At 41.7% G+C, this 21,939-nt stretch overlaps 1 protein-coding gene across 1 annotated transcript in view; it reads right to left on the bottom strand.

Moving 5' to 3' along the window:
* The window catches only part of LOC126416585 (uncharacterized), a 418,464-nt gene that overhangs the window by 79,526 nt on the left and 316,999 nt on the right, over positions 1-21,939 (bottom strand). Inside the window, exon 13 of the mRNA XM_050084337.1 lies at positions 14,668-14,805. Coding sequence (XP_049940294.1) covers positions 14,668-14,805 — 138 coding nt within the window. The remainder of the gene's footprint in view (positions 1-14,667; positions 14,806-21,939) is intronic.

The following is a 21,939-nucleotide window of genomic DNA, read 5'->3' as shown; positions in this document are numbered from 1 at the left end:
ACCAGAACGAGTGATAGAAACATTATAAATTCTCCTTTAGGGTGAATGCTTCGTTATATTTATATTTAAGTGCTATTATCAGGCTTGATGGGTCTTCCGGTCTGGGGAGATGAACTGCATGTCTACAGTCAGCCGATACATTCTGGACTAATATGATTTGATAACTGAAACCTACTTGCCCACATGCTTGTTGACATTTAGGTTACGATGACGTATTTCGCTAAGATACGCCGTCTGCACGCTGCCCGTAACTGGCAGTTCATTACTCTCGTCGTTATGTGAGTGACCATTACTCGATTACTTTGATATAGTGTGATGTCGACCTCTGCCGAGGTTGAAGATACGTTTTTTTGAAATGATAATTAAATCAAGACCACAGGCTGTCGACAGGCACTGATATACATCAACGGGGACAGTTGAAAATGTGTGCCACGATGAGGACTCGAACCCTGGATCTTCTGCTTACATGGCAGACGCTCTATCCATCTGTGCCACTGACGGCACAGAGGATAGTTCGACTGCAGGAATTCATCCCTTGCACGCTCCTCGTGAGACCCACATTCCCAACTTTGATGTCCACACACTACATTCGTAGTGCCCCTGCCCATTACACTCATTACTCGCGGCAGACAATCTTACCGAGTCCCATAAGAGTTCGGGCAATGCGTGTGCATTCAGCACAGAAGAAGGTCAATGGCTGGTTAGCGTTAACTATATGAAGATGGTAACCTCTATTAGAATGAAATGATAATTAAATCAAGACCATAGGCTGTCGACAGACGTTGATATACATCGACGGAGACAGTTGAAAATGTATGCCCCAACCAGGACACGAGCCCGGGATCTCCTGCTTACATGGCAGACGCTGTATCCATCTGAGCCACCGAGGACACAGAGGATAGTGCGGAGGTAGGCCTTGCCAAAGAGAGACGCTATATCATAGGGTCCAACAGGTTTGCTTTCATGGAGCATCCATTGACGAATAGTCTCGCTGCAGTGAGTCTAAAAGTGCACCCATAAAAGTACGATCCAGTTTGTGTGTTGTGTGAAGGCAGTGACAAAATGGTGATGAAGGTTTTTCTTGTCACATCAATATTCCTTACATGGGATATGTGACCATCAAGGATGAGTAGAATATGCAAAGTCTCTATTGGCTTTGTTTTTTCAACAAAATGTTTCAACCATTCCATGAATAGGTTTGCTTGAACCCAACCAGATGGGTGGGCTCTCCAGGAGGAGCATCTTTCATAAGAACGTCTGCCATATTAGTTCTCGAGAATATGAACGTCGGGGGAACATAAGAACCTCCGCACTCATCGAACAGATGACCGTTACTAGAGACCCACGTTCTGCAGTAGTCAGAGAACAAATTCGGCGTTTATCTCTGCTTGCAGTTACTTGCGGTATCTTGGTCTGAACTACACTAAGGCCTGTTTCGTCGACGTTCCATACACGATCTTCTGGATATTTATGTTTCTGGTATTCAGCTTGTAGCAAGACATAGCATGAGTTAACTCTCTCACGGGTAAATCCTTTTCCTCGGGCATACGATGTTCCAGTTGGCTTTCTTATTGAAAGCTTATCTTGATGACGTCGAAGAAAACTGAAGTTTGTTGCAATTGCAGTCCTAACTGCAAGTTGGTAGGCCATTTTTCGAACATCCATACCAGCGAAACCATAGAATTTGGCCTCCATGTACTGTAAGTAATCCACTAGTTCACTTTCTAGGGCTGGTGGTAGAGCTGGTTTTCCTCCAAGCTCTTTAGTTTCAACATCTGCCACCTGTGAGGTATTAGGCTCACACACATACCGCCGCAGAGTTGTTTTTGTGGCAGCAAATCGTTTCGATGCTTTTTTAACTCCCATCGTTTTGCCTAGGACAGCAGACACTGCATCTCGCATTTTGTTTTTATCCCACACCTGCCTTTTGGGGGTTGGTTTAGGTGCCAGATTAGTCCTAGGCATCTGAAAACAAAAATAAAAACATTTTAGGGACTGCTTATAATATGGACCCCGGAGTCCACATTACAAGCACCAATGGGGGCCATATTACAGTCACCTACACCTTGTAAACCCGTGTAAACAACTTAAAAACGAAATAATACCACACCTTTTAATATATTTGAAACTGTTGCCAATACTTTCTAGGTTGTATGCATGATGCTTACATCTAAGTATTAACCAATAATGGTACGTTAATATAGAGAAATTCACATACCTCTGAAAGTTTTGAACAAGAGCATGGAAAATATAACCTCACTGTCGCTCAGCCACTGTACTGACCTGCTTCCAGCGCTCCTACAGGCCAGTGAGGATACTGGTAGACTAGTTCTGCTATCACCACTAGAGTTCAACTAAATGTTAGTAAGATATTAAGGGGGGCCATGTTTGTTGCACGGGCCACATTACCACCACTTACTCTATATGTACTGAACTGTTAACCTGGTCTTCAATGAGATTCAGGTCAATGCTAAGGAAGTTGCATTTTACTTGGGAGGCTAGAAGTAAGGGCATTTCGTGTGAGTGAAACCGTGTTGAGAGATGTTAAACCAAATTCAGGTAGTGAGACTACCATAAGTCAGAATGACATATGAAGCTGACGCCTTGTAAGATCACTGAAATCACACCCTGCATGTTAAAACATACGCATATTTGAATATTAGCGTATTGTTAGTTGTTTCCGGCGCTCAGTAGAAAACTGGGAAATTTTGTACATGGCAGTATATGAAAGACACACTTTTTTCTTTTTCTGTATTCTGCATTTGTCCATATGAGTGTAACAAACAAAAAGCCTGATGATCCTTGCTATCACGATCTGTACATCCACATGATTAGCGCTTAATCAAAAAAGGTATTCCTCAGAATCTGTACAGCAATAACTTCCTAGCACGTTTCATATGGAAGCCTTCGATCAAAAATAAGATAAAGGCAGTTTAAATGAAGTCTGGAAATACCTTTACTGTGAGCGATGTACTGAACGTAAAAATGTTACAGAAATGCATACCACGCTCTACTCGCCTAAGTCAAATTATTTTTTTTGTTTGACTCTCATTGTTGGGTTCCGAGTCACGAATAATTTCTTTAAATGACGTCATATTCGCCATTGACTGTAGAAATCATTTATTTCGCAACTGTAATTTTAGCCTTACGGCTGTTTTAAATGTTAGTGCAAAAGCGGAAAAATACATAAAAATGAAGCACACAGTGCATACATAGAACTGCTCGAACAAGCCTTGTATACAATGGTAGGTAGTGCAGCACGGTGCTGCACTTTGAGATAATGGGAAATGAGCTGCGAGATCGTGCTGAAGGGTCACGGCTTCGCTGTTTTATTCCGTTCCCAGGTATTAAATGAGCGTGTAACGAGGTCTGTTTCCCACTTCGCTGTCTCAGGTTGCAACGTTCTGCCGCTAGGGGCTTCCGAATTGTAGCGTGCAACATGGCGGTGTGGGGGAAAAGCCGTGCTGTAATCGAGTTTCTAACCGCAGGAAACTTCATCCACACGTGAAGCACCCTCTCATCTACATCTACATCTACATACATATTCCGCAATCCACCATACGGTGCGTGGCGGAGGGTACCTCGTACCACAACTAGCATCTTCTCTCCCTGTTCCACTCCCAAACAGAACGAGGGAAAAATAACTGCTTATATGCCTCTGTATGAGGCCTAATCTCTCTTATCTTATCTTTGTCGTCTTTCCGCGAAATGTAAGCTGGCGGCAGTAAAATTGTACTGCAGTCAGCCTCAAATGCTGGTTCTCTAAATTTTCTCAGTAGCGATTCACGAAAAGAACGCCTCCTTTCCTCTAGAGACACCCACCCGAGTTCCTGAAGCATTTCTGCAACACTCGCGTGATGATCAAACCTACCAGTAACAAATCTAGCAGCCCGCCTCTGAATTGCTTCTATGTCCTCCCTCAATACGCCCTCATAGGGATCCCAAACGCTCGAGCAGTACTCAAGAATAGGTCGCACCAGCGTTCTATAAGCGGTCTCCTTTACAGTTGAACCACATCTTCCCAAAATTCTACCAATGAACCGAAGACGACCATCCGCTTTCCCCACAACTGCCATTACATGCTTGTCCCACTTCATATCGCTCTGCAATGTTACGCCCAAATATTTAATCTACGTGACTGTGTCAAGCGCTACACTACTAATGGATTATTCAAACATTACATGATTCTTTTTCTATTCATCTGCATTAATTTACATTTATCTATATTTAGAGTTAGCTGCCATTCTTTACACCAATCACAAATCCTGTCCAAGTCATCTTGTATCCTCCTACAGTCACTCAACGACGACACCTTCCCGTACACCACAGCATTATCGGCAAACAGCCGCACATTGCTATCCACCCTATCCAAAAGATCATTTATGTAGATAGAAAACAAGAGCGGACCTACCACACTTCCCTGGGGCACTCCAGATGAAACCCTCACCTCCGATGAACAATCACCATCGAGGACAACGTACTAGGTTCTATTACCTAAGAAGTCTTCGAGCCACTCACATATTTGGGAACATGTATGCCGCTAGAACTCAGCAATCAGTAAAGTCTAAACAAGCTCCGGTGACAAAAAAAGTAAAGGTAGTAACATTAAGAGTGCAACGAGAATTCCACTGTTAAATGTAGTTAGTGAAGTTTATTTCGTTTAAAACGCGTTCTCCTTCAGCATGCCAGTACCTGTCCACACACGAGCAACAATCCACTCTTGTATTAGCTGTCATCGATCATCCTCCATAAAGTACCGACTTGGCATCATCCGATTTTCATCTGTTTCCAAAATTTACAGACCACCTTCGACGACTTCACTCTGACAGTGATGAAATGGCGGAAGCAGAGCTGAGGTTGTGGCTCCGTCAGAAAAGCCAAACATCCCACAGTGACGGAATCAACAAAGTGGTCTCTCGTTGAGAGAAATGTGTTCCCGCCAGGGTGACTATGTTGAGAAACAAATATTTAGACTTAAAGAATATAGAGGTAGAATGTTAGTGAAGTTTATTTCATTTAAAACGCGTTAATAGTTTCCACATTACTTTTTAGCACCAGTTCATAATATAAAACTGACATGCTATAAAGTGGCCGGCCGCGGTGGCCGAGCGGTTCTAGGCGCTCCAGTCGGGAACCGCGCGACTGCTACTGTCGCAGGTTCGAATCCTGCCTCGGGCATGGATGTGTGTGATGTCCTTAGGTTAGTTAGGTTTAAGTAGTTCTAAGTTCATGGGGACTGATGACCTCAGAAGTGAAGTCCCATAGTTCTCACAGCCATTTGAACCATTTTTGAACAATTCACGTGTATCCACAGGACATGTGGCATGTAATTCAAAAAGTATCATCATGATGATCTCTCCATTGGAAAAAGATTCCGGAGTAGTGCCCCACTCGTATCTCCAGAGGAGGGGGGGGGGGGGTACACGAGGAAAAGATTGAGTAGCCACCGAAAGGATAACGTTCTACGAGTCGGGGAGTGGAATGTCAGAAGCTTCAACGTGGTAGGGAAGTTAGAAAATCTGAAAGGGAAATCCAAAGGCGCAGTCTAGATATAGTAGGGGTCAGTGAAGTGAAGTGGAAGGAAGACAAGGATTTTTGGCCAGATGTGTATAGGGTATATCAACAGCAGCACAAAATGGTATAATGGGAGTAGGATTCGTTATGAATATAAAGGTAGGGCAGAGAGTGAATTATCTTGAACAGTCCAGTGATAGGCTTGTTCGTACCACAATCGACAGCAAACCAACGCCGGAAACGATTGTTCAGGTACACATGCCGATGTCGCAAGTTGAATATGAAAAGATAGGGAAAGTATATGAGGATACTGCTAGGGCTATGAGTACGTAAGGGAAGATGAAAACCTAATAGTCATGGAAGACTGGAATGCTGTTGTACGAAAGCAGCAGAAGAAAAGTTTACAGGAGAATATGTGCTTAGGACAACGAATGAGAGAGGAGAAAGATTAATTGCGTAATAGCGAATTCTCTGTTCAAGAATCACAAGAAGAGAACGTATACTTGGAAAAGGCTTGCTCATAAGGGAAGACTTCAGTTGATTACATCATGGTCAGGCAGAGATTCCGAAATCAGATAATGGGTTGTAAGCCGTACACACGAGCAGGTATAACTCAGATCACAATATAGTTGTGATGAAGAGGATGAGGTTAAAGAGGTTAGTCAGGAAGAATCAATAGGCAAAGAAGTGGGATACAGAAGTAGTAAGGAATGACGAGAGGTGCTTGAAGTTCTCTAAGGTTATAGAAACAACAATAAGGAACAGCTCAATAGCCAGTACAGTTGAAAAGGAATGGAGATCTCCAAAACCGAAAATCACAGAAGATGGAGAGAAAAACACCGTTACACAGAAGGTAACTGCGAAGAAACCATGGGTAACAGAAGAAATGCTTCAGTTGATTGATGAAAGAAGGAAGTACAAAAACGTTCACGGAAGTTCAGGAATACAGAAGTACGTACAAGTCACCGCGGAACGAAATATATAAGAAGTGCAGGGAAGCTAAGACGAAACGGCTGCATAAAAAAGGGGAAAAATTGGAAAAGAAATGATTGTCGGAGGCATTCAGCCTACAGTAAAGTCAAAACAAGCTCCGGTAACAAAAAAAGTAGAGGTAGTAACATTAAGAGTGCAACGAGAATTCCAATGTTAAATGCTGAGGACAGAGCGAATGCGTAGAAAGAGTACTTTCAAGGCCTCTATGAGGGGGAAGATCTGTCTGATGCCCATTGTAATTATCCGGGCTGCTATGCCGTGGTCGGTTGATGAAATCTGTGGTGATTCCCAACGTTTCGTCTCCGACTGCGGGAGACATCTACAAGGGGGTCCGTAGCTTGATGGAAGGTCCAACACACACACTGGCTCGCTACTGACTGCCGCTAAATTCCGTGTCCGCGCGCCCCCGCGCCGCGGCGTGACGTCACGTGTTTTGAAGACGTCAGTGCAATTGGCCGCTGTCCGTCACCGTCGATCGCCGTTGCCATCACCCAGTAGTGGACGGATGGTACACATCTTCTTTAACACCGGCATCCATATACCGTTTAATCTCACACCCTCCTCCTTTCGGTTGAAATTATTTGGGTGTTTAGCGATTTCGATTGCCTCCCTGTAGAGCCTTTCGTAATATCCGATCGTGGCCGCTAGTACTTGCGTCTCCTCGAAACGAATATTGTGGTGCCCTGGCTGAAAAGCATGCTCCGCAACAGCTGATCGTTCCGTTTCTCCTCTTCTACAATTTCCCTTGCGCTCTTCCAAACGTTTAGAAACAGTTCTTTTAGTGGTACCCACATAAACATCACCACAGCTGCATGGGATCCTATACACTCCAGATTTTTCCAATGGTTTGCGAGGGTCCTTGGCAGGCTTAAGGTATTCCTGTATCTTCCTGGTGGGCTTGTAAATTACGGTAATATTCCGCTTCGTCAAGATACTCCCTATTCTTTCCGTTACATTTTTAACAAACGGCAGGAAAACCTTAGATTTTGCAGTAGCCTGTACGTCAGTATGATTTCTGCGTGGCTGCCTCAACGCACGTTTTATTTCGGCGGACGAATATCCGTTCTTCATTAGTGCATTGTGGAGATGTTCTAGCTCAGCGTCGAGCAACTCAGGTTCACAAATATTTCTAGCTCTGTCCGCTAACGTCTTGATAACACCCCGCTTCTGTTGTGGGTGGTGGTTCGAATCCCGGTGCAAATAACGGTCCGTGTGCGTGGGTTTGCGGTACACTGAGTGGCCCAAAAAAACAAGCACATCGAGGAAATGTAATTTGCCGTCTACCTCCTCCTCCATTGTAAACTGAATTCTTGAGTTTATACTGTTCAGATGTTCGTGGAACCGGCTTAGTTCCTCCCTACCATGTCTCCACAGCACAAACGTGTCATCCACGTATCGGAACCATACATTTGGTTTCTTGCTGGCAGTACCTAAGGCCTGTTCTTCGAATTTCTCCATAAAGAAGTTTGCAAAACCGCCGAAAAGTAATATAACTGTGGGTGAGAGAAGAGCTTTAAAACTCCTGAATGACGACGATAGTATTTTGGTTCTCCCAGCTGACAAAGGAAGCGCAACGGTGGTTATGGATGTGGCCGACTATCAGAGAAAAATTACTGATCTGCTGGATCCGCAAGCATATAGGAAGCTGAATAAGGACCCCACCAACAACGTTCTCACAAGGGAACCACCCCATCGCACCCCCCTCAGATTTAGTTATAAGTGGGCACAGTGGATAGCCCTTGAAAAACGGAACACAGGTCAATCGAGAAAACAGGAAGAAGTTGTGTGGAACTATGAAAAAAATTAGCAAAATATACAGTGAGTAGTCCATGCGCAAGATAGGCAACATCAAAGACAATATGACTCAGGAGCGCCGTGGTCCAGTGGTTAGCGTGAGCGGCTGCGGAACGAGAGGTCTTCTTTAGTTCAAGTCTCGAGGGAAAAGTTTAATTTTTTATTTTCAGACAATTATTATCTGTCCGTCCGTTATGTTTTCATCACTTTTTTGGGAGTGATTATGACATAGTTAGGTGGGTCAACAACATATTCCTGTCATGTGACGCACATGCCGTCACCAGTGTTGTATAGAATATAACAGACGTGTTTTCCTGTGGAGCAATCGGTTGACCTATGACCTTGCGATCAAATGTTTTCGGTTCCCATTGGAGAGGCACGTCCTTTCGTCTAATAATCGCACGGTTTTGCGGTGCGGTCGCAAAACACAGACACTAAACTTATTACAGTGAACAGAGACGTCAATGAACGAACGGACAGATCATAACTTCGCGAAGATAAAAAAAGTAAACTTTTCACTCGAGGGAGGACTTGAACGAAAGAACTCTCGTCCCGCATCCGCTCACGCTAACCACGGCGTTCCTGGGCTCTTACTGTCCTTGATGTTGCCTATCTTGCGCATGGACTACTCAGTTTGTATATTTTGCTTATTTTTTTCATAGTTCCACACAGCTTCTTCGTGTTTTCTCGATTGATCTGTGTTCCGTTTTTCAACGCCTATCCACTATGCCAACTTATAACTAAATCTGAGAGGGGTGCGATGGGGAGGTTCCCTTGTCAGAACTGTGTCGCGGTTAATAAAAAAGTCCTCCATTGAAGAGAGTGTACAGAAAGGTCTCTGCAATTCGGTTGCGCTACCACCGAGGCTTTATGGATTGCCCAAAATTCATAAAGAAAATGGGCCTTTAAGACCGATACTAAGTGCCATTGGTTCGCCCACCTACTCGTTTGCCAAGTTTTTGACTACGCTGTTAAAACCACATGTGGGCCGTTCGGACTCTTATATAAAGAATTCGACACATTTCATCAGCAGATTTAATGGCATAGTGGTCCAGCGGGAGGACTTATTGGTCAGCTTCGATGTAATATCGCTGTTTACCATGGTTCCACTTAATGATGTATTGGAACAGCTGGTTCGAATTTTTCCTGCCGATATTTTAGAACTGTTTAAGTGTTGTTTGACGACCACATACTTCAAGTGGAATGAAGAGTTTTATGAGCAAACGGATGGCGTGGCTACGGGAAGCCCCCTAAGTCCCGTAATTGCAAACTTCTTTATGGAGAAATTCGAAGAACAGGCCTTAGGTACTGCCAGCAAGAAACCAAATGTATGGTTCCGATACGTGGATTACACGTTTGTGCTGTGGAGACATGGTAGGGAGGAACTAAGCCGGTTCCACGAACATCTGGACAGTATAAACTCGAGAATTCAGTTTACAATGGAGGAGGAGGTAGACGGCAAATTACATTTCCTCGATGTGCTTGTTTTTAGAAACGAAAACGGTAGTTTGGGCCACTCAGTGCACCGCAAGCCCACGCACACGGACCGTTATTTGCACCGGGATTCGAACCACCACCCACAACAGAAGCGCGGTGTTATCAAGATACAGATATCACCAGGAAGATACAGGAATACCTTAAGCCTGCCAAGGACCCTCGCAAACCATTGGAAAAATCTGGAGTGTATAGGATCCCATGCAGCTATGGTGATGTTTATGTGGGTACCACTAAAAGAACTGTTTCTAAACGTTTGGAAGAGCACAAGGGAAATTGTAGAAGAGGAGAAACGGAACGATCAGCTGTTGCGGAGCATGCTTTCCAGCCAGGGCACCACAATATTCGTTTCGAGGAGACGCAAGTACTAGCGGCCACGAGCGGATATTACGAAAGGCTCTACAGGGAGGCAATCGAAATCGCTAAATACCCAAATAATTTCAACCGAAAGGAGGAGGGCGTGAAATTAAACGGTATATGGATGCCGGTGTTAAAGAAGATGTGTACCACCCGTCCACTACTGGGTGATGCCAACGGCGATCGACGGCGACGGACAGCGGCCAATTGCACTGACGTCTTCAAAACACGTGACGTCACGCCGCGGCGCGGGGGCGCGCGGACACGGAATTTAGCGGCAGTCAGTAGCGAGCCAGTGTGTGTGTTGGACCTTCCATCAAGCTACGGACCCCCTTGAAGATGTCTCCCGCAGTCGGAGACGAAATGTTGGGAATCACCACAGATTTCATCAACCGACCACGGCATAACAGCCCGAATAATTACAATGGACATGATATTTCCGGCCGTGAAAGTCTACATTTTAGGATCTGTCTGGTGTGATAGAAGAAGCAAAGGATTCGATTTAGAAGAGATAGGACATCCAGAATTAGGATCAGAATTTGAAAGAGCTTTGGAGGACTTAAGATCGAAGAAGGTAGAAGGGGTGGGTAAGATTCCATCAGAATTTAGTGTGTTGAGTGTATGACACACCATGTGGCATTCGGAAAAATGTCATCCACACAATTCCAAAGACTGCAAGAGTTGACATGTGAGAGAATTATGGCACGACTAGCTTAACAGCTCAGGCATCCAAGTTTCAGACAAGAATAATATACAGAAGATTGGAAAAGAAAATTGACGATGTGTTAGATGACGACCAGTTCGGTTTTCGAAAAGGTAAAGGCACCAGAGAGGCAATTCTGAACTTGCGGTTGATAATGGAAGCAAGACTAAAGATAGAATCAATACACGTTCATAGAATTTCTCGACGTACAAAAGGCGTTCAACAATGTAAAATGGTGCAAGATGTTCGAAATTCCGAGAAAAATAGGGGTAAGCTATAGGGAGAGACGGGTACTATACAATATGTACAAGAGCGAAGAGGGAATAAGAAGAGTGAGCTGTAGAATGCAAAAACTGTAGAGCAAGACAGAGATTGGAAAACATCCAGCAAATAATTGAGGACGTAGATTGCAAGTGCTACTCTGAGGTGAAGAGGTTGGCACAAGAGAGAAATTCGCAGCAGGCCGCACGAAACCAGTCTGAAGACTGATAACCCAAAAAAGAGTACACGTCTTACACAACGTGTGTTAAAGGCTTGCCGCTAACAGTCATAGAGATCCCTAACACTGTTCATTTTCCGATGATACAAAGGTAATTGTAATGAGTCACGGTATACTTGGCACCAATTCTGTACATGAACTCTGTGCTTCACTGTTGTTGCATTTTTTACCTTTTGTAATGCCACTTGATAATGAGCATAAGGCCAAAATCACAGCTGTTAAATAAATAATTTTTACAGTCAACAGCGAATATCATGTCCTTTAAAAATATTTTCTGTGGAATCACAGATTATGTGAGTTCTTCGCAAGTAAATATCGTAAATTTAGCCTGATATTTCCACAAATATTAAGGATAGCTTGTGTGAGGAAAGTAACGTATTCACTAAGGATTCTACTAAATGTTTTTGTATGTCGTACGTAAAATACTCTCCAAGTAATCAAAAAAACACGCTAAGCAGCTAGTACTCGTGTGTACAATACAAAATGTCAGAAACTTGTGACTCTTCAGTTTCTCCCGGCGCATTTGTTGGTCGAAGAGTCCACGGATGTACTGCCATTTCATAATGTCCACCGGGCACAATATTTCGGCGATCGTACACGTCGCCTTCGTCAGGTGCGCTGGCGAACGCAGCTCCTGAGGGCGGGCGGCCGCCTTATATTATCCCCTCCCCCCACAGGCCGTTCTCCCCACGGTCCGCGCCCACAGCCGCGCGTCGGCAGTCGCGGAGACGCAGGCGTCGGCGTTGGCGTCTGTGGCTGCGCCGCTATAGCTGCCACATCCGCCCTGCTCGGCACATCGTGCTGGTTCCCATGCCTTGCTAAGATTATAACCATAGTCTCGGTTGATGAATTCCTCTCTGCTGCTCATTTCGATGGCTTCTCTGACAACGCTGTCCCAGCATTTAGAAGTCTGGGCCAAGATCTTGGTACGCTCGTAATCCATCTCATGTTCTTCGGACAAACAGTGCTCTGCGACCACCAACTTGTTGGGATACTTCAGTCGTGTGTGGCTTTGACGTTCTCAGCAGCGATCTTCGATAGTGCTCACTGTCTGTCCAATATAAGTCTTACCATACTGACAGAGAATCTGGTATATTCCAGCCTTCCGCGAGCCGAGATTATCTTTCACACTTCCCAATAATGCTCGTGTTCTATTGGGCGGGCAAAACACAGTTCTAACTCGGTGTTTCTTTAAGAAAGAATGATACATAAACAGTGAGAGTCAGGAGCAGAAAGTGTCTGAGGCTTCTTTCAGTCCCTTGTTCACCAGTCTGGTGTGGTAGTTGAGGATTGCAAAACGAAAGCTGATGTTTCAAATCTCATGTTCAAGAAATCTTTCACACAGGAGACAAACATACCGTCATTTGATCATAGGACAGACTCCCTTATGGAAGGCATAGCAATATGCGTCCCTGACCTAGAGAAACAACTTAAAAATCTGAAAGCAAATAAATAACCGGGTCCGGATGGAAACTCAGTTCGGTTTTACTAAGAGTATTCTGCAGCATTGGTCCCTTACCTATCCTGCATTTATTGTGAATCTCCCGCCCAACACGAAGTCCCAAGCGTCTGGAAAAAGCACAAGTGACTCCAATATATAATCAGGATAAAAGAACGGAACCGCAAAATTACAAATCCGTAACTTCGGTCTGTGCAGAGACCCTACACATATTCTCAATTCGAATACGACAAAATTTCTTGAGACTGAGGAGCGTATGTCCACGAATCAGCATGGTTTTAGAAAGCATCGCTCGTGCGAAACCCAGCTTGCCCTTTTCTCATATGGTATACTGGGAACAATGGATCAAGGGCAACAGGGGCAGATTCCATACCTCTAGATTTCTGGAAGGCAATTGACACGGTGTCCCATTACAGCCTGTTAACAAAGGTACGAGTATACGGAAAAAATTCGCAGATATAACTGAGTAGCTCGAACACTCGTTAAGTAGTAATTGTCCTCGATGGCTCGTGTTCATCAGAGACAAGAGTATCGCCAGGGGTGCCCCAGGGAAGTGTGATAGCACTGCTGTTGTCCTCTACACACACAAATGATTCGGCTGACAGAGAGGGGATCAAACTGTGGTTGTTAGCTGATGATGCTGTGCTGTACGGTTAGGTGTCGTCGTTGCATGACTGTAGAAAGATAAAAGAAGACTTAGCCAAAATTTCTGGTTGATGCAATTAATGGCATCTAGCACTAAATGCGGTAAAACGTTAAGTTAATGCGAATGAGTAGAAAGAAAGAACCGGTAATGTTCGGGCAAAAGTATTACTAGTATCCTACACGACACAATCAAGTCGTTTAAATATCTGGACGTAACGCTGCAAAGCGATATCAACTGTGGTGCAGAAGGCGAATGGTCGACTTTGATTTATTGGGAGTGGTTCACCTGTAAAGAAGACCGCATACAGGACGCTGAGGCGACCTATTCTTGAGTACTGCTCGAGTGTTTGGGATCCATACGAGGTCGGATGGAAGGAAGATATCGAAGCAGTTTGTAAGCGGTCTGTTAGAGTTGCTCGCGCAAAGTTCGAACAATACGTACGTATTACGGAAATCTCACCTGGGAGTCCCTGGAGAGAAGGCGACGTTCTTCTTGAGAAACATTATTGTGAAAATTTAGAGAACCGGCATTTGAAGCTACTACCACCAACATACATTACGCGTAAGGACCACGAAGATAAGACACGAAAAATTAGGGCTCATACGGACGCATATAGACAGTCGCTTTCCCTCTCGCTCTGTTTGCGAGTGGAACAGGAAATGAAATTCCTAGTAGTGGTACAGGGTACCCTTCGGCACGCACCGTACGGTGGTTTGTGGAATATCTATATGTATGTAGATGTGGAATGATGTCAGAGAGATACAAGCAAATCGTTTATAGCCAAACACGAATGTAAAGTTAATAATGATACTATTCAGTTTAATGCTATACAAGTCCTGATATAAACTGACCACTGCTACACTCACTTAGTGGTTACTAAATTAATCAATGTGGCAGTTTAAAAGAAAGCACGATTGCCAATATAGTGTCTGAGGCAGCCAGAAGTAATTTAAATTTGTGGAGCACACGTAATGACAATGTAAATGGGGCAATAACTAACCATTCAGTTAACAGTAAATGCAGCCCCTGTTCATGTAAAATATATGTAGTTCTTACTAATTTTTAAAAATGCTATCATACTGTTACAGCAAATCTTTAAGTAGATTGAAGTTCAGACATCACAATAAAAAGAAACACAACATTATGCTGTATGGAACAGCTCAATTGATAGCTGCAAATAAACTTGGGTTTTTGATATTTGTACTTACTCTGCTGACAAAATGGTGGGTAAAATCCGTCATAGCATCCAGTGTAACACATCCCTGTGTACCGGTCACAGGGTTCATCGTCTTTGCATTTCCCACAACGTTGACGACAAGATGCTCCGTAATTTCTTGAGTCACATGCTGGAACATTTATTTTACTTTAGACACAATGAATGTAATGACTCAAAAAAACTGAAAACAAAACTTCTTGTCGTTTGAATTGACGACAGTGGTTACTTACAAAACTGTTTTTACCAACAACCAATAGTAGGAAAGCATTATGGCTACATGTTATAATACTGTCTCGCTGACCACTTTCTTTTTGTTGATCTCATTTTGTTCTATATTGTTCGTGGGATTTGTTCGGGGCGGACGTCCGATGACACACGGTTAGGTTCTTTGTTGAGCCGTTCACTCAGTTTTTTAGTTACAGAAGGCAGCTAACCCTCTGACTGAACACGCTGAGCTACCGTGCCTGCATCACTCAGCTGTCGAGGCGGGCAATGTATGTTCATGTAGAACTGACACACTTCTCCCATTATATATTCTCCAACTGAAGGTTTTAAATTTGAAAATGACGACGTAATTTGTTGAAACCGGTAATGTAACCCTTTCTTTTTAAAGAAAAAAAATATATACTGTGACTGTGGCTTCATTATTGTAGTGTCAAATAAACTTTTCAGTTATACTTAAATATCAACAAACAAGCTAAAGAGGTACGAAAAATTTAATATGAAATATGTGTAAATAGAACGAAATGGAGAATAATGTAAATTAAATTTACATACCATAGCGATGATACTTAGTTGTATAAAATTGCCTCTAGAACTTTTACAAAACATTACGTACACCTTCCTGACACTTTATGTAACAGGTTTAGTTCTTCACATAAACTGTTAAGAGACTTAATACTTACGGTCTAGATGCCGTAAATACATAGCAAGCTCACAGCAAACCACATGAAGCTTTCTACTTGAACAAAAACTTCAGTTCTTCAAGTTACTACATCCTGCTATGGTGGTAGCACCATTATTAGTGGCTAATATTAATGGCTGAGGAATCCCTGCATTGAAAATATCCACCATTTACTAAAAATGGATCAATTAGTACTCCTTGTACTGCCCATGATTCAGCACTGGTACACTACAACGTATCTCATTATGGGGAACATTCTCAAGCCGATTGCCACCGTCTAAAATACGCACGTGTTCCACTTTCAGAAAGACAAGTAAAATAAATCTTCTTTCAAAGACGTTAAACCAGTGCTCAGCTTAATTTCACTTATTTAATCAGTATATGATCTACAGGCTCCCTCCAGTGAGGACAAGAGGACCAGTACCAACTCTCTGTTTGCCTACACAGGACTTACGTTTCCTCTTTGAGAATGTTTTTCCTCAGGTTTCAAGCTCTCCAATCCAAATTTTATCGAACTCGGTTTGGCGGATTAGTCATAAAAATCTAACAGACAAAGTTACTTTCACATTTAATAAAAATTGTAAGGAAGTAGGGATTTTAACATGATGAGGAGAAAATATATACTTAAGGACATCTTATTCAAAGATTTTTTTTGGTTCATAGTTTACACTTAGAACTGGAAGTTATTTAGATCTTTCATTACATATTAGTTAATGAGCACTGGTTTAATTAATGAAACGACGATATCAGGAAGTAGCTTTACTGATAGTTCAAAGTGCCGTAAGTCGTTGAACCCTTTTCAGTAGAGCCTCGTGGTTCCTCAGCGACAATGCTGGAAAAACTTTATGCAGCTGTAATCTAAAAAGTCCGCTTTATCTGCCCCCATAGAATGAGCAGAGTCTATACGAGTGCAAGTACCCCTGTTTGATAACATTTTGACGATAGATTCCGGCGGATGCAAGACATTATGTACCAGAAGCAGGTCAACAACGATTCCCAAAGATTTAATGGTCATGCGTGTAGATTCGACCGTTCAATGCATCCATTTACCTATCGATTCAAACAGTCTATGGGTGTAGTCAACTCCCATAGGATGAATCTGAATCTGGTTGAAGAATGCTAAATCGTACCTTTTCATGTCGAAAAACTGAATGTCTTTGGCTGCTTCTGGCAATATTTGCAGCCTTTTCTGTAGTTAATAGCTCACAGAGGGAAAGAAAATATTTAACACCATTTGTGTGGTTGAAACGTATCTGATTTTCGATAACGGGGAACATATCATTTGCTGCAGCCAACAATGCGTTCCTTACACTCTTCACTCCTTGCTCAAGACAAACAATAATAATCTGCCCAGAGTAGCGCTACAGACCAGAAAGCCTCTACCTCTCTCACAATCAATTTAATACTCTTATGTCCCAATGGAACAGAACTTTCACACATTACAGAACCGGTAGTTGTCGTTGTGGGTACGTAGCACCAAGCATGCCTTCATTTGCCAATAAATAAAATACAGATAAGCATGCTTTAATTTGCCAGTGACTAATATAAAGAGAAAGCGTGTAACATAATTTTGATTATTGAACATTTTGCCACCACCAAGGACTGTACCGTGTTCAAAATTCATGCTTTAACCTTATAGTTATTACTGAATGTCGCTGATTGGCTGCTTAGGACAATTTTTGCAGCCTGTGAAGTAGCTGCCAATATCGTGCTACATTTCGGTCATGATTGAAAATTACATTTACATTTTAAGCAATAAGTATGGTCATGGCATTTTAACCCTTTATTTGGCAGTTTTGCTCTCAAGCAACATCAAATTTACGTTGGCCTTATGGGACAACAAACACTCCCCAATGCCTTTTACTGGCATTGTTGCCTGCAGGCAACGTTCCTTTGCACACTGCGAATGCCAGTTCTTGTAATAGTTCAAGGTTTTCCGCACGAGATGGCAGTTTGTGCAGTGGTGTTACAGAGATCTCCTCATGCGAGCAACAGGGGTGTCTTATTTTGGTTCTGAAAGAGTTAATTTCAATAAATTGGCAGTAATCTTAGCAGATTTTCTTCAAGAAATACCCAGAGGTGAGTATACAGCAGAAATATTTCAATCTAGTATTGTTTTGAATTACATAAATAGTATAAAACTTTTATGTTACCTGTGAGCAACATTGCCCATAGTTGGGACATGTGCCATTAGTATATTACACATGCTAACGGCGGATATTCAGAACAATAAAATCGTGACACTAGCAAGCACATTTTGTGGTGTCCAACCACTCTCAACAGTAAAATGATGGGTCAGCAATGAAAAAAGAATTGATGTGCCCTGTCCCAGTATTGTACGTCAGTACAACAAGCATATGGGAGGAGTTGATCTTGCTGGTATGCTGATAGAGCTCTACAGAGTACCAATCAAAACTAGGTGTTGGTACATGAGATTGTTTGGATTTACGCTAGATCTGAGTGTTGTAAATGCCTGGCTGGCATTTCGAAGAGAATATCTGGACAAGAAGATCTCACTGAAGTCATTCAGGGCAGATATTGCCAATGGTTTGATGTTTTCAGGGAAAAGGAGTGTAGGAATGCCCTCAATAGACATAACACCACCACAAAAGAAGAGGAGGAAGCCAACAGCTCTGACTGTTACACAAGATGTCCGATTTGATAATATGGAGCATTGGCCTGTATACAGTCCCAAAGGTCGTTGTCGTTATTGTCCATCTGGATTTTCTACATTCATGTGTTCAAAACGCAGTATAGTATTGTGCTTCGTTCCAAAGAGGTACTGTTTCCAAAAATCCCATTGCAAGAAGAACTAGAAGGGAAAATGAAACAGTTGTATTACACAGCAGGAATGCATAAATGTGATTATAAATTAAATTATTCACGTACAGGAAACCTTTTGCTTGAGATTATTGGCAAACCTTTTTTTTCTATAATATGTATAAATGTGGTCTACTGCTGGCAATGTTGCTTGTAAGCAACATTTCATAATTTTCATAATTTTTGTCAAAAATTTCTAAAACTGACTGAATTGTATTTCTTTAAGCATAATAAATAAATATAAGCACTGAAAAATTTTTTTGTTTTTATTTTCACCATTTTCCAAATAAAGGGTTAATAACAAATAAGCTTTCCCATTCTTGTGAAGGTTCGATGGAAAACGTGAAACATAGCCATTCGCACCTTATTCCCATTCAGTAATATACAAATGAGGATGTTCTGAGCTAGGCAGTGATAGTCACGTAAATTTTGCTACTGCAATATGTTGGTTTGGATACTTTGTAGTAACGAAACAATCGCTATGGCGTTATGTGGTGTTAGCAAATCATTTTGTACACATTGCAATACTAAAGAGCTTTAATTAATTTGTATATACTGTTTGTTCATATCATTAGTGGAGTCAGAATGATCGACTCTGGCGCGCAAAATTAAGACATCTGTTGTAATGGTATGTGTGGTCTCAGTGTAGAGGGTCGAGGAGGGCACTTGAGAGGAGACCTTGTCGGCAGCAGAGCTGGCAGGGCAGTACAGGACACACGACTGGTCCCCAGGCATGGAGGGAGCTGGCGTCACACCCTGGGAGCACGGCGCTGCCGGCAATGGCGTGTTGTCGACGTGAAACTGGTCGTACACACGTCAGTACTCTTTAACGGCTAATTCCTGGGAGAGAACGAGGTTAGCACAAACGTTTTTCCATCTCGTGTCCGCTCTGAATTGTGAGGTTCGGGATAAGTATACTACAAAAACAGCCAAGTCTGTATCTAACTCGGGTAACTCCTAAAACAACAATGACATTTTATCATTTGTCATTTGAGCCCTGCAGATGACTTTCGCAACTTTTCCTGAACAGTAGTTGTCGACATTAGTATCATTTTTTAGAAATTTGGACAGGTCAGTGTTATCGCAGTTGGGTTTCTGAAACCTTTCATTTTATACACAGTATGTTGCATTTCAAATGTACTTAATTCATTAAATAACAAGTTACAAGCAGCAGGTATTTTCTGTGATTTGTCAAAGGGATTTGATTGCGTGAACCACGACATCCTTTTAAATAAATTAGAATTCTATGGTGTCACAGGCAGTGCTGCAAAATGGTTCAAGTCATACCTCGCTAACAGGAAACAAAGGGTGTCAGTGCAAGGGACTAGTGATTTAAGTCATCAGTCATCATCAGAATGGGAAGAAATTACATGTGGTGTCCCACAAGTATCCATCTTAGGGCCATTGCTTTTTCTTGTGTACATTAATGATCTCTCATCAGTTACACTGCCAGAAGCAGAGTTCGTTTTGTTTGCAGATGACACAAGTATTTCAATAAATAGTATGTCAAGTGTAGTTCTAGAAAGATATGCTAATGATATTTTCATGGATATTAATAAATGATTTAAAGCCACCTCACTGACATTAAACTTCGAAAAGACTCACTATATGCAATTCAGAACCTGTAAGAGGTTTCCACCTAGGATATGCATAAAGTATGAAGAAGAGCAGATAGAAGAGGTTGACAGTCTTAAATTCCTGGGATTACAACTTGATAATAAATTCAGTTGGGAGGAGAACACCACAGAACTGCAGAAACGCCTTAACAAATCTGTATTTGCAATTCGAGTGTTGGCAGACATAGGCAACATAAAAATGAAAAAGCTTGCATACTTTGCCTGCTTTCTTTCCATAATGGCATATGGTATAATATTTTGGGGTAACTCTTCAAGTCAAACAAAAGTTTTCAGAGTCCAAAAGCGAGTAAAACGTATTATTTGTGGAGTAAATTCACGGACATCCTGTAGAAACCTCTTCAACGAACTGGGTACACTAACTACTGCCTCTAAGTATATTTACTGCTTAATGAAATTTGTCCTAAATAATATATCTCTTTTTCCAACAAACAGCTCAGTTCATACATAGAATACCAGGAACAAAAATGATCTGCACAAGGACTTAAAAGCACTTACTTTAGTTCAAAAGGGGTCCACTACTCAGGAACACTCATCTTCAATAATTTGCCAGCAAACATAAAAAATTTAGTTACAAATAAAGATCAGTTTAAAAGGAGCCTGAAAGACTTACTAGTGGCCAACTCCTCCTACTCTATTGACGAATTTTTTTAATAGAAACAAATGATGTATTGTATATATTCATACCATTAGTATTGTTATTTCAGCTTTAAAAAAAAATTAAAAAAATTGAAATGTTCCACATCCACGAGGATCTACTCAGCACGGATCTATGGAACAAAAACATAATCTAATCTAATCTAATCTAAAGCAAAAATTCATGAAAATAAATCAAAATGCTTTAGTATCGACGTTATAATCGATAAGTGCTAGTTCTGAATGTACAGTTAAAATTATTTTTTTAGAAACATTTGAAATTACAAACTATTGGCACATTTAAAACTTCTATTATTACTTACGCAATACTCTACTGGTTACTAGCTTTACTTCTTGATTCATTTATGACATAATAATTAAAAGTAACAACGTAACAGGAACTAGTAGAAATTCATTTCTTAAGAAACATTGTAAACCCTTTGGAATATGGTCATGCCCACAGAGTGTGAGGATCATAAGCATGCGTCTGATGGCAGCGGATGTATTTTTGTCCGAACAATGTAATTTCGGCTTTGTTAATGCGAAAAATCAAAATTCTGTGTGATATTCTAAAATTTGAGGAAATATATTAACGTAAAAACAAAAATTCTGCAACAACAATCTTCAAATTTACTTAGATCAATCCAACCATGAGGAGATAAAATTTGATAGTTCCGGCTTCAAGAATCAGAACCCTAGACGTGAATAGCTAAGTAAACTAGAAAGTTTACTGTAATATTCGCTCCACTGAAATTTTTCATAAAAGACTTTGCTTATTGTGGACAATAGCTGGAATCAGGAAGAAGAGGGGAGATTACAACTGGTTGCCCTTGGTACAATGACAGTACTAAATCTTTGCCACTACAATAAATGTACTCGTGTACTTCTCAATAACAATGTTAATTACTGTGTAGTCTGAAGGGTAAATAAACTTCCACTATTCAGCAGGAAATTTCCGCTGTTTGTGTGTACATATTCATGGATTCACCCATGACATTCCAAACGTATATTTTCATTATGTGAGTATAGTTCACAGAACTGTTTACAACATTTCATCAGAAGTTTGTTGTCGTTGGTTATAAACTGTCATGTCTACTCAGCTGGACGTTCGACATCTCATGTATTATGTGCAAGGCGATATGACTACTGCATCAAAATCTGACTTAGGTCAGAGACTGGTTTAATTCATTAACTCCCGCAACTTGTCACCTGCATCAGCTTGATACAACTTTTAATGAAGTAGGTTAATTCAAAGCTACTTCAACAAATA

This window comes from Schistocerca serialis, chromosome 8, assembly GCF_023864345.2.
Source record: "Schistocerca serialis cubense isolate TAMUIC-IGC-003099 chromosome 8, iqSchSeri2.2, whole genome shotgun sequence".
Classification (NCBI taxonomy): Eukaryota; Metazoa; Arthropoda; class Insecta; order Orthoptera; family Acrididae; genus Schistocerca; species Schistocerca serialis.
The sequence above is the reverse complement of the archived record's forward strand: the minus strand, read 5'-3'. Positions and strand labels throughout refer to the sequence as shown.